Source organism: Alligator sinensis, unplaced genomic scaffold, assembly GCF_000455745.1.
Source record: "Alligator sinensis unplaced genomic scaffold, ASM45574v1 scaffold1542_1, whole genome shotgun sequence".
NCBI classification, from domain to species: Eukaryota; Metazoa; Chordata; order Crocodylia; family Alligatoridae; genus Alligator; species Alligator sinensis.
The window spans coordinates 537,069-550,765 of record NW_005842452.1 but is presented as its reverse complement, the minus strand read 5'-3'; the positions used below and the strand labels follow the sequence as shown (position 1 = coordinate 550,765).

Here is a 13,697-nt window from a genome sequence, read left to right as displayed (position 1 = left end):
CGGCCTCCTTCCTCCCCCCCCCCCCCCAACCCCAGCCCCTTGCAGACGTCATGTGGCAGCGATTGAGCTTGTGGTGGGAGCCCTCATCAAAGCCGTGGTTAGCAGTGCGCAGGCCGCAGGAGGCCTGGCTACGCTCGGGGGCGATGGGGGCCCCGGGCGCTATGGGGCAGGGGGCTGACAGGGCTTGGGCACTAAAGGGCCCATCATCCGGACTTGGGAGAGCAAGTCATAGTGCAGAGCACTTGGGATCACCAGCCTGGAGAGGCCAAAAGGGGCAATGGTGGGGGCGAGGTCCACCCCCCTGCCCCGTGGCAGGGCTGCAGAGGCGGGCAAGGGTGGGGCGAGGCGGCACTGCCCCGTGGCCCCCCATGAGCAGTCAGCAGGGCACCATCTGCTTCACATTTGGGTCATGGAGGCAGTGGTGTGTGGCCTGCCCACGCCATGAATCCACCCCTGCAGCAGGGAAGAGGATCCCTAGCACCCCTGCCCCCAGTACCCGACCCCCTGCACCAGCACCCCTCAACCCATTGCACCCCATATTCCCCCCTCCATTCTCCTATCACCCTCCCTACTCTACCTAGCACCCCAACCCTCCAGCACCCATCCCTCCTCCCCCCAGCACCCGCTCCCTGCTGCACCCACATCCCTCTCCCTGTGCTCTATTTCCCTCTCTCCTACCCCACCCCAGCCCCCAAGAAGAGCTGCTTTCCTCACATCAGCAGCTCTGTAACTCCAAACAGGAGGGAGGTGCTGAAGGGGACCAGCAGGATGGGCTCCCTTGTTGAGCAACAGGAAGGGCTGAGGACTGGTCTGGCAGTGCGACCTTCTCCCAGGCTGCCCAGAGCTGCATCCAGGACCCAGGCACCCAGGTGTCCCACTGCCTGTATGACCCAAGGGACACGGAGCAACCCCAAGGGGCAAAGCAAAGCACAGGCACATATCTAGTACGATGCCCAGATCATATACCTGCACGCCACAGAGAGCACATACAATGCACACGCAAGGTACATGCACACCCTGTGCATGCATAACACAGGCACAACCCCCTGCACATACAACAGACGGCATTGTATGCTACAATATGCAACACACCCTGCAATAGGCGATGTTTAGGGCTCTCCCTGGCTGCGGAGTGGGGGGTGATGGCTGGTGCCCCTCCTGAGATTGTGAGGGCACCAAGAGAAGCACCAGTGGCTCTTCTGGGTTTGCTGCCAGCACTTTTGGTTTGCCACCAGTGGCAATCGGCTGGTGGGGGACCCCCTCCCCCAGTCGGCAATCGGCTGCTGGTGCCCGCCCAGGATCAGGAGGCACCAGCCGCCCATGCACCCTGTACACAGACAACCCCCTGCACATGCATTGAACATATTCAACACAGTCTGCACGTCCACAGTGCACGTGGCATACACTGCACACAGAAGCAGCACACATGCATGCATGCCACACATGCACACACACAACAATGCACATGCACCCCACCCAATTTGCACACACCAGCAGCAGCTGTGCACGCCGCAAACCCCGCACCGCACGCACATGGTACCCAAATGACCCCTACATACAACACACCCAGCATGTGCTCCACACATGCAGATGCCACACACATGGTGCTCTGTACCCAGGCCACACACTGCATACCCAGTGTGCACATATGCACACACACACATGCACACACAGCCTAGCTAGGGGTGAAGGATTTCCCCGTGCCCCCAGGCAAAGCAGCCTCTGCCTGGTCCAGGTCAGGCTGCTGTCACCCCCCAGCTTGCTGCCCCATCTGTGCCAAGGAGCTCCCTTGTGACTCTCAGGCACAAGGAGGTGCTGTGGCAGGCACCTGCCAGCTGGCACTAGATGGGTTGATGCCAAGGAAGCACAGCCTGCAAGAGTAGGTGGCAGGGACAGGCAGCACTGGGTGCACCAGCCTGCGCTGAGGCCTTGGGAGCCTGTTTCACTTGTCCAGGCCACTCCTCTGGCACTGCGTCCCTGTTGTGCATGTGGCCCAGACTGGGGGGGCGAGCGGGGGGAGGCGGTGCTGTGAGCTTCCCTGCAGCAGTGCCCATGGCAGGAAGCACAGTGATATGAGCTTCCCCCCAGCAGTGCCCAGCTGGATCTCAAGAACTGTAAGCTTCCTGGTAGAAGTGTCCTGTCACTGCCCAGCCAAAAAAAACAGTGCCGTGAGCTTCGTCACCGGAATGCCCTCCCTCCTGGTATCCAGCTTGGCCTCAATGCTGTGAACTTTCTTGTGGCAGTGCCTTTTACCAACTTCAAGACAGGGAGGACACAGGCCTGATCTACACACATTGTCAGCTGTAACTCCTGGTCCCACAGACTCCTCTTGGCATCTCAGAAACTGGTTGGGATTCTCCTCCCAGCATCGGGAGATGCATGAGCCAGGACAGGCTCCAGCTCCCTTGCCCAGAGCTGCGTCAGCCCCTGCCGGTCAGCAGGGAGGGAGAAGGCCAGCATGTGGGGCTCAGCGGTCCACAGAGAGCAAGGGAGGGAAAAACAAACAGGTCACCCCAGACAAGGTCCATTGGCTTACCGTCCCTGACACCTGGGTTTTATGCTTAGCTCCTAGCGGGACCTTGAGCACATTGGTCCCACCTCCTTGAGTCTTCTTCCTGCTCACACTTTAGGTGCAGATACATGACACTATCACTCTGGGGTACTGGTATTTACCCTAGACTAATCTGGGGTAACTCCAATTCCAGCAGTTGCTGTGACATAACTTGGCCGCGAGATGGCAGCAGGGAGTCGGGCCTAGCACAAAAGGCTGCCCTGGGGAGCAAAGTGGTGGCTTTACCCTGGCACTGGGGCAGGACGGGTGTCTGCTCCACCTTCCCCACTGGCCTAGCCAATCCGCCCCTTGTTTCCCCATGGGGAGCTGCCATGGTGGGGCACTGTTGCAGGGAAGCTCACAGCTCTGGCAGGCCATCGCTGTGGGGCCCCTTCCACTATGTACATACAGCACTGAGCACTATGGGGCCGATATCCTTAGCTAGTGAAAGTGCTGCACGGCCCAACCCTGGAACCATGGGGGGCTTCAGGCCCCAGCACCTATGACCAGGCTGCTCGTGGTGTGGTCTCGAACCTAAGGAGGCAGGGTCAGAGCACAGGAGGGGTTAAACGGAGGCTATAGTTAATCATTCCAGGATAGATCTAGCCCTGCCAGGAGCTGTGTGTGTGTGTGTGTGAGTGTGTGTGTGTGTGTGTGTGCACGCGCACACGCACGCGCAGTAGGGATTGTGTGTCTATTGCAAAACACACCCCTGGGTCATGATGGGTGTCTGTGCTGGTGGCAGTGCAGTACAGTGCAGGAGGCACGGTGCTAGCATGTGTGGTGTGGGGGGTCTGTGCCATAGGGGTGTGGGTGCTTGCGACACAGAGCCCATGGGGTGTGCACAAGTTGGCTGTGCTACAGGGTGCGCACACGTGCGCTGTCAGTGGAGTAACGTGTGGGTGATGCAGGGGCTGTGGTGCATGCATATATGGGTGGAGGTGTGCAGGTAGCCCTGCAGGTGTGTGAGTGCGTGTGGGCATGTGCGTGTGCATGCATGTGCATGCAAGTGTGAGCGTATGTGCATGCGTGTGCATTAGGGTGGCCATCATAGAGGACATTCTGGTTTTCTGCTACTCTGTCAAGAGAAAAATAGAGGGCATAAAGGTGTTCGGTTTTGTATCAATAGAGGACAGAGGACAACTGGACCGTCCTCTATGATGGCCACCCTAGTGTGCATGTATGCACATGTCTGTGCAAGTGTGTGCAAGTGTGCACACGTCTGTGCATACATGCATGTGTCCGTGAATGTGTGTTGCCTCTCTCGGGTGGGGGGGAGGGGGAAGCAGGGGCGCGGCTCTGGCACAGCAAGCACTGCATTTCTGTGGTTCCCAACCAAAATTGCAGGGAGTCCCGTGGCCGAGCCCGGCGGCGCTTGCTCTGCCCACTGCTATTCCCGTGTGGCTGGCCCCAGGCGCTGCTCCCCCCAGCCGGGCGGGGGGATGCCTCCTGGGCCCAGCGCTAGGTGGCTCAGCACCCAGCAACTCCCCCAGTGAGCAGCGGAGACTCACCTGAGGGCTGGGGACTGATGCCTTGGAGGTGCTGTGCAGCATGTGGACACTAAGGGGTGCTCAGGGCTGGGCCCAAGACAGGAGGGCCAGGTAGAGAGCAGCAACACAGTGCGGCTGCTACCCACAGGACACTGCTGCCGGGAAGCTCACAGCCCTCAAATTCCAGTGGGCATTTGCAGGACACTGCTGTAGGGAAGCTCGCAGCACTTGGATCCATTCACTGCTGGGATCACACAAGCATTGGCTGAGCCGTGGGCAGAAGTGAACCCCTGCTTGCGGCCAGGACAGCCCCCCTGGTCCTCTAGGGGCTTGGTAGGGGTCTGCCACCTCTAGGGCAACTCCCCACATCTTTCAGCCCTGTGCACACAAGTAGCCCCATCTGTCTTCACCCTTTTACCCCAGCCACCCACCACGCAGGGGCCCCTAAAGCTCCTGGCTCTGGGGTGGGCTCTGGGGCCGCAGCTAACAGCAGGGGTTGCATTGATTTGAGGGGCTGAGAGGTTGCGGGGAGGGGAGAAGTTTGTGGTGTGACGTTCTCCCCCCATCTGAACCCCCCCTGCCCCTGTCTAGGTGGGCATACGCTGCTGGAGTCTGCATCCCCCAGGTCCCCGCTGGGGCCCCACTCTCCCATGCAGGGTGGAAGTGACTGGGCTGCCAGTGCGGGAAGGTCTCGCAAGGCTAAGGCAGTGATAAATGGCCGTGGCTGGGCTGGGCCGGGCTCCCAGACGGCGGGCAGGAGGCCCCATGTCCATCCTGCCTTGCTTGGCTGGAGGCTGTAGCTGAGCCCGGCAGCGCATCGCTGACGCTGGGAGCTGGCTCGAGGCAGGTCAGGGCTGCAGGCCGCAGGCAGGCAGGAGCGCACGCGGCTGCCCAGGGCGCCGGCCCCACGTCCCTGTAACAATTTCCGATCCGGCTGCCTGAGTCAATCCACCAGGAGCAGCGGCTTCCTGGAACCTTCTCCCGTATCCGAAACCACAGGAGAGGGCTCCCGCCGCCAACCGGGGAGTGATCAAACCCAGATGGGACGTGCGCGCACACACACACACACGTATGAACAGGCATGCAGATACACACATGCGTATGCACAGCCCTGCAGGCACACGCACACATAGGTATAGGTGTGCAGAGACACCCCCCCATATATGCACATGCCCACATACACGCAGACACATATGGGTCGGGTGCTGAGCTGGCGGCCCATCATGGTTCTAGGGGGCGTTATATCGTATGGACCAGGGGGTGCCTTGGTGTGATGCTCTCCCCTCTGGTCAGCACAAAGCTGATACCCCAGCTGGGTGCTACAGTCAGGGGGTGAACCCAGGTGTCCCGGTCAGTAGCCTCCCAGCACCCTCCATTGGACACATGGCGCTTCCCAGCCCTGCCTGTTGCGTGGTGGGTGCTGGATGCGCCTGAGCCGTGTTCTCCCCCAGAGCAGGCTGCAGTGGAGGAACAAAAATAATAATAGCAGTGACACCTATAAAGTGCCTGCAGGGCCCCTACCAGATGGGGTCTTGGGTGCTTGGAGCTATATATGCACCCCGGGAGAGGAAGCCTTGCCTCCCCTTCCCCACCCCCAGGGCTGGGCCCAGGGATGGGGTCTCTCCTTGCTCCCTGCCCCGGGCTCACACTTTCCCAGTACACAACAGCTGGCTGCTGGGTGCTTCCCCAGCCAGCGGGCTCTGGCACAGGGAAGGCATTGCTGCCATTCCTCTTCCCTGACACAGCCCCACGCTCCTGGGGTTTGCCTCTCTGACAGCCCTCAGCCTCGTGCTGGCTGTTGCCTGTGGATGCCCGAGCCAGCCCAGCCTGGAGCCTGCTCACTAATCAGCTCTGTGGAGGGGCAGAGGACATATGAACATGGCTGTGCTGCTTCTGGTCTTGGGGTCAGGGGTGGCTCTGGGATCCCTCCAGCCCCTGCGTCCCCTCACAGACCAGCAGGACGCTGCCTCACGCTGATGCAGGAGCCGTTTTCCAGTTCAAGGCCAGGGCCCCAATTCAGGGGGTTACTGGGGACAGCCCCGGGATGGTCCAGGCAAACCAGGACAGCAGGTCACTTTGTACCCTACTGGCAGGGGAGCTCAGAAGTGTGACTGAGCACCTGGGTCAGGACAGCTGCAGTGTGGATGACTCGCTGACCAAGTCACAGCCCTGCCCTGTGCCTCAGTTTCCCCTTAGCAGTACCAACCTAGATCCTGGGATGGTAAGTGCCAGAGGAGGGCAGAGCAGGACTGAAGTCCCAAGCCTCATGGTTACCTGGGCAGAAAGATGGGCAGGTTGACGGAAAGAGGGAGAGAGCACAACAGCACAGATCTGGTGGGGACAAGGCGGCTATGGAGGAAGTCTCCCACTAGATGGCAGCAGGAGCCTGTTTTCGGGGGGCTGCCACACCCCACCCCCTCCAGCTGCATTATTGCCTAGATCAGTGGCTCTCAACCTTTTTTTGTACTAGGACCCATTTGTAAACATGGACGGCCGGTCCTGACACGGTGCCCCTCACTCCCGACCCACTGCCCCAGCCCCCAGGCTGCAGCCCCGCAGTGTGTGGGGCAGGGGGGGCCCAAGCAGCCCCTCGCAGGCTGAAACTCTGCCAGCCTGCAAGGGAAAAGTCACCGTTTCCCACGGTTTTTTCCTTTAAAGGAGAATCCATTTTTAAAGTTTGCTCATGACCCTTTCATATATTCTTGCAACCCGCTTTAGGGTCACAACCCACGGGTTGAGAAACGCTGGCCTAGATACCACAGACGCAGCAGCCCGGGCCTGGGCCCGTTGCCAGCTGTCAGCCCAGACCCTGGCTTCCCGCAGCCTGGGTTTGGCACGAGCCCTCCTTCGCGCAGCTTTGCTGCCAGGGGACTTGAACACGTGGGTCCCTGGCTGGGTTTGGGGCAGCTATAAGCTGTTGCCCCCAACAGAGAGCCCCATGCCCTACCCCAGAAACTGGAAGTGAAACTGGCCAGGCCGGTTTGGCCTTCCCAGGACAGGAAGTGCAAGCGTGCTTTGAGTCACAAGAATTTGGAGTATTATTATAATGCCGGATGGGCAGCAATCCATGCCCATCTGTCTGTCCAGCCATCCACTTCTATCTATCTATCTATCTACCCACCCCTGTTTTCTTTCCCCAAGCAACCTGTGCTTTGCTTTACCTGACATCAAGGGCAACAGGACTGTTTAGGTTCACATAAAGGTCCAGATTTTTCAACTCCTCTTCATCTGATTTTGTCCTGCAAAACAGGCCCACCCCGTCAGCCATGCTCCTTTCTCATCCTTACTGCCAGAAGGGCAGCCTCCAGGGCTCGCTTTGAATGGGTCCCCAGCATCAGGGTCTCCATGGGAAGTGCCAAGCCTCCTGGCCCCTCCATCCCAGCTGCATGATAGGCCAGCTGTTGCCAGATACGGGTCCCCCATCCTCTGAATATCAGGCCCTTTGAAAGTGTCTCTAGTCAGACATTCAAAATCTCTAGTCTCTGGTTGAGATCTAGTCTTGGTATGGGATGGTTGGGGATGTGAGTGTGTCCACGTCGCACTACCCCAGCGTGCAGGGAGCACTTGTCGCTCCCCAGGAGACCCCTTCCTCACCCCTGCAGCTCAGAGGGGAGACCTGTGCGTGCAGGTGCGGGGAGTTTGCCCTGTAGCCGCCCCTAGTGTCCCCACTGTGCGGAGGCCTCTGTGCTCCCATCTGGCACGTCTCCCCAGGGCAAGGTCCACCCTGCAAACCCTTTATTGCTGAGCGGTTCTTGGCACAGCTGCAGGCTCCGGAGATGCAGGGCTGAAGGAGGAGCCCATCCTTGGCGCCACGTTGGACTCAGGATGGGAACTATCAATTCATCTGCGCTCCTGCCCCGACGCAGGGGCAGAGCCATCCATCTCACAAGGGCTGAGCCAGAGGCAAGTCCCAGGCCTCTCCTGCTTTTGAAGTGCATGTCTGATGTGGAGATAGCACCAGCTCAGGCTGGGGCAGAGGAAGGATGAAACAGAGGAGGCTGGAGATCAAAGGCAGGGGAGAGATGGGCCTGGAATCCGGGGAGCGGATGAGGAAGGGCCGGGGGCCAAAACAGCTGTCTCTGGTTTCAAGGGGAAACATGTTCAAGGGTTTGGCGAGGCCTAGAGAGGCTGCAGCACCTGAGCCCCTTTCCCAGCGCCCTCCAACCATCGCTGCTTCTTGGTACATGGGAGCCCTTCCCAAGATGCCAGGCACTGCCCAGACCTAGCTCCAGAGCCTCCAAGGCATCAAGGTGCCCAAGTCCCTTGGGTGTCCATGGGAACGAGGCACTTAAAACTTGCAGGGTCTGGTCCAAGGAGCTCAGAGGGCCTCCAAGGGTCCAGATGCCCCACCAAAGACCTGAGCCCCTGTGGGCTGCTGCCTCCCAGCTCCGCGCCTGTCCTGCTGCCAACTGAAGGGTAAGGAACATCTGAAGATTAAACCCCATCACATGCACAAGTGCCCATGAAGGCCTATGAAGAAGGGTGGATTGCACCTGTCATGCCCTGCACCTATCTTCAAAAGCTCCAGGAATCCCAGGACCAGCCCCTGACCCAGTCTAGATGAGCCCTGTCTGCCTGGGAAACCTTCATTCAGCCTCAGCCTCAGGATTGTGCAGTGGGTTGGGATTTCCCACACCGGCAGGGAACAGAGCACAGCTTCTGCCACCACCCAGCAGCCGGCACAAGGTACATGCAGACCCTCTGCCCACCGCTGCCCCCCCAGGTGCTTGCTGCCTTTCTGGGTGCCCTGCTGGTGCTGCTGGTGGCCAGAGTGGGTATGCACGTGTCCTTGCAGCTCCACTGTGGTGGCTGCCATGTCACTTGTTTCCTATGGCTGCTCCTGCCCGAGGGGTGCTTGCAGGGAATGAGCCATGCGGTCTCAGCCCAGTGCTGGGGGTCTGGGAGCAGCTCAGCAGAGGGGCTGAGGACCTGGTGCATCCTACAGACTGATCAGGGAAGGGACATGGGGGCTACATTGGGTCACACGGGCACGATCAGAGGCAGGAGCTTGCTGCCTCTGTGCTGGGGAGTCTGCAGGGCTGCCGACAGGCACTGCATACAAGTATGGCAGGGGCATCAAATGGACATGCACAAGTGCCCATGGAGGCCTATGAAGAAGGGTGGATTGCAAATGGACAGCCTGGGGGCAAGATACAGCCTGTGGAGCCCTGGCATCCAGCCCCCAGTGCTGCAGGTCTGAGTGACCCACACAGGGCCACAGGCAAGATCCAGGTCACGTGCCATACGTGGCGCCTGCCCCAGCAGCTCTGGGACTACTGCCTGCTCCAGCCAGTCTGGGACCCCCATGAGCAGCATAGGTCCCAGGCAGGTGGGGGCAGGTGCCGGATCCGGTATGCTAGGCAAGGGGGTGGGGAGGAGAGCTATGGGCCTGATCCGACCCCATGCCACTCCTCCAACCCCCTGTGGCACCCCCGGCATAGGGCAGAGGGAGCCTGTCCCGGTGGAAGCACTGCCAGGGGGCAGCCAGCAGGGGACAGGACTCCTGGGTTGTATTCCCAGCTCTGGGATGGGGGGTGCCATCTCATTTACGGGGTGGGGACACTGAATACTCGGACTCCTGGGTTTTGTTCACAGTTCTACCGTGGGAGGGTCTAATATTTATTGGTGGCGGTCGGGGGGAAGCAGACATCAGGACTCCTGGGTTCTCTTCCTGGCTCTGTCCCTGCCTTGTTTAAAGCAACCTTCGCCCCCGTCTCACTCCTCTCCTCGGGATCTGGCTTGTTGCCTCTGGCTCTGATTCTCTCTAGCACAGCGTTGGGGGGGGCTGGAACAGGGGCAGGGAGGGAGCCTGTGGGGGGGCCTAGGAGGGAGGAAGGGTTAGCTGAGGGCGAGGGCTCCACACCCATAGGCTGCAGAAGCAGAAAAGGCTGCAGGAAGGCTGGGGCTCCCCCCCTCCCTGCCTGGCTTGGCTGGCCAGGGCCCAGCAGCTGCCGGCAGCCAGCTCACCCCAGCCAGGGCCCTCTCTGAACAGCTCCTGGCTCATTCACAGGCTGCAGGGCTCTGCCATGGACCAGCAGCAGGGCAGGCTGCAGATCAGCTTGGAGGGAGGGTGGGCTAGTGGTTAGCGCCTGGGATTCAGGACTCCCGGGTTCACCTCTCAGCACTGGGAAGGGCCGCTGGATCAGTGGCGGGGGTCGCGGGCATAGACATGACCCCCTGCCACCCACCCTCCTGCACAGACATGGACCAGTCAGTGATGGGGACAGGGTGGCCTGGATCCTGCTGCGGGGGGAGACTGAGAGTGAGGACTCCTGTGTTTTCTCAGCTCCAGGGGAGGCGAGGTAGGGAGCTGCTGACCCTCTGTGTGCCTCAGTTTCCCTTCTGTTGCAGAGGAGGAGGAGGGCCCTGCTGAGGTCAACCCAGAGTAGCAGAGCCCGAGGAATGGCACCAGTGCTGGCTCCTGCCTAGCAAAGAGCCCAGCTGGCCCATCCTCCAGCCCAGCCCAGCCCAGAGGCCGGCCCAGGAGGGAGGGGATGGACTGGCTCCACATGGCTTTGTTGTCTGCCTTTGTGGCAACCCATTGCGCTGGGATTTAAAGGGACAGGCTGGATTTTCTAAGCCTGGGGAGGCAGGTGGCTCCCTCCCAGGGGTGGGGGAGGGAACCTGCCAGTCTCTGCCCCTGCGCTGCATTTGCTAATGGGGATGATGCTGCAGATCAGCTATAAAAATAGAACCCCCTCCCTGCCAGGCTTGACAGCCACAGTGCTGTGCAGGAGGGGTCAGCGGCATTGCCCCCCTTCTCAGACAGGTAAACTAAGGCAAGGACTTGTCCGAGATCACCTGGGAATAGGATCCAGGCCACCCTGTCCCCATCACTGACTGGTCCATATCTGTGCAGGAGGGTGGGTGGTGGTCATGTCTATGGCACAGACCTTTGCAGGCAGAGCTGGTCAGTCAGGGAGGGCAGGAGGCATGATCAGGAGGGCAAAAGAGGAGTGAGGTGCCATGTCAGTGATGGGCCAGGACTTCCCCCCCCCTCACTGTTAGCTATGGTGCCTGCAGCAGGCAAGACCCAGGTGACTTTCCCGTGTTCCACAGATGGGGGAAACTGAGGCACAGACGTGCCATGAGCTCCCCAAGCCATGCCACAGGGCTGGGAAGAGGCTGCTGCCTCGTGACTTCCCCTCCTACCCGGTGACTGCTGCCCTCCTTTTCTCGGCACTAATTATCTATCATGCTAATAACAGAGGATGTTATGGAAGGCAGTCAGGCCGCCCAGGACACAGCTGGTTTGAAGGATGTTATCCAGAACGATGTTGGATTTGCTGTCCAGCTAGTCAGCCTCATGGTGGTCGGCTCCAAAAGTCAAGGACCTTGGAGGAGTTCCAGATGCTCCAGCTGTGTCCCTGTTGCCGCAGACCATCAGTGTTGGCTGGGGGTGGTTTGGGGCTGGGGATGCTGTCAACACCCTGAGCTCTTGTTTGGAAGGCAGTGGCAGTCAAGCAGGCAGCATCTCTTTGCGGCGGTGGGAAAGAGCGTGGTTGAAATGTTTCTTCCCCAAAGCAGAATCCGTGCCTCACCCACCAGCCCAGGGTGGAGAGCAGCTCAGATGCCAGATTTGAACCAACACTCCCTCTGAAATGCAGAGGCTCTGGAGGGGGAGGCATGTGCTGTGCTGCTGAACTCAAGACATGCGAGAGGGACTTTTTAGGAGGAGACGTGGGAGGGTGTGTGTCTGGGGCGGGCTACGCAAGCGCATCCAGCACACACGCAGGGGGCTAGACAAGCTGACCTGCGAGCTCCCATCCAGGCCTGACTCCGGCTTGAACAAGCCTTGTGTCCTCCTGTTAAGCATGGGAGGAGCTTCCTGGAAAAGCCAGGATGGCTCCCCCATCCTTCTCCTAATCCCTCCCTCTGCCCAGGTGCTCGCAAACCTGGAGCAGAAGGCAGCTGGCAGGCTGAAACTGCAGTTCCCGTAACTCCCCCTTCGGCTCAGCTGCTCCTGGCAGCCACCTGATGTCTCTGATCTCACATGTTGATTGCAGACTTTTCCGGGCAAAGAGCATGTGGTTTTGCTTTGGGTCTGTGCAAGTATCTAGCCCTAGAGGGGCCTTCTCCTCCACGGGGGCCCTTTGATACGGCAGCCCTCTCAATAACAACACTCTTGGAGCGTTTTGCTCGGAGGGAATCCTGCTTTACAAACCCACGGCGGTTGTTTTCACGACGAAAGCTCTCCAAACCTGCCAGCCAGGATGCAGCGGGAACGAGGAGAAAAAAATGAAGCGGGTCTGTTGGAGGCAAAGGGCAGTTGCGTTGCGTGACGGCACAATTTTCCAGCTGCTGCGAGGGAAAAGAAAGGGCAACTGGGCGTTGCTCGTAAGGACGCCCGGGACGGAGGGGGATAGATCCGAGTGCAGTTCTGACCTCTGCCCTTTCCATCTCCAGCAGTCTCCAAAATCAACAGCGTGGGGCGGGGGGGTGGATTTTACTTTCCGTCTCCGCCAGGATCGTTCTGCTCCTGGCTCCGCCGCCACGAGATGCGTCCGGTCCCCACAAAACCCCGGCTCCGAACGCCTCCAAAAGTCCAGCCCCCGCATGTGTTTTGCACCCGCCCATTGCAAAATGCACTTGCAATAATCATCAGGGTGCCGCACGCCAGTGGTGCGCGCTGACCCAATCCTAGGGCCAGACGCTGGCACGAGTGAACCGAAAGGGGCCCCGAAAACGGTCGTTTAAACATTATGATGATCTCTAGCGATAGTTTAGATTTAGATTTATTTTCCAGGGCTCCAGCTATCCGGCAGGAGGCCTCGTCTGTGCAGGCCCTCGCGGGAGACCACGCCAACGTCTCGGGAGGTTTCAGGGAGCAGGGCCTGGCCCGAGGGAGGCCACGTGGCGACAGGCCCCGCTGGGCGACACGTGGTGGCAGGGCGGTGCGCGCGTGCGGTGCTTGGGCGCACGAGGGGGGCGCAGGCGCCTCCTCAAGGGCGGGGGCGGGGACTGAGCTAAAATGGCGCCGCTCCGCCACATTCCCCACCGCCTCTCCTCCCAGCGTGTAACCCACCCCCTAGACCTCCCGCCTCCTCGCGCGTCCCATTGGCCGGTTTGAGGGGGCTCGCCTCTCCCATTGGTCGGGGACCCGCAGCCTCACCAGTCACCTGGCTTCTGATTGGTCGCTGTGCACGCCGAGCTCCAATCCGGCCTGCCTTACGTCAACGGGCGTGGGCCTGCTTGACAGCTGATTGGGGAGGCTGGACGTCGATCCGATTTTCGTCCCGCCCCTCCTCGCGAGGCGCTGTCTTAGGAGCCCGCCTAAACCGCGATTCGTCGTTCCGCCTGTCAATCACTGCCTCCTTCCACGCTTCCCCCAGCCTCGCCCTTACGGGGTCTCCCTGGGAGCCCTCGTGCCCGCCGATTGGCCGCCCATCACGTCCCTCACCCTTGGGCCTCCCCCCCTCACCCCCCCCCCGCCGGGGGAGCTGCGCGGGCTTCCTATTGGTCGTCGCCTCCGTCACTCCCTCCTTCCCCCCTCCCTCATTGGGCGGAGCCGTTCAAAGGGGCGTATCTCAGGGCCGGGGATTCGGGCGGGCTTCTCCCCCTCCCTCCTAGGCTCCGCCCGCTTCCTCATTCGAAGGCCGGCTTGCCACTCGCCGCGCGTCCCGCCCCCCGAACCGCTCCGCGGCTCCTCATTGGGC

The 13,697-nt window shown here is 60.4% G+C and overlaps 1 protein-coding gene across 1 annotated transcript in view; it reads left to right on the top strand.

Moving 5' to 3' along the window:
• The window catches only part of SP1 (Sp1 transcription factor), a 46,891-nt gene that overhangs the window by 3,835 nt on the left and 29,359 nt on the right, over window positions 1-13,697 (top strand). Inside the window, exon 2 of the mRNA XM_025212267.1 lies at window positions 8,636-8,727. Within this exon, the coding sequence (XP_025068052.1) occupies window positions 8,636-8,727 (92 nt within the window). The remainder of the gene's footprint in view (window positions 1-8,635; window positions 8,728-13,697) is intronic.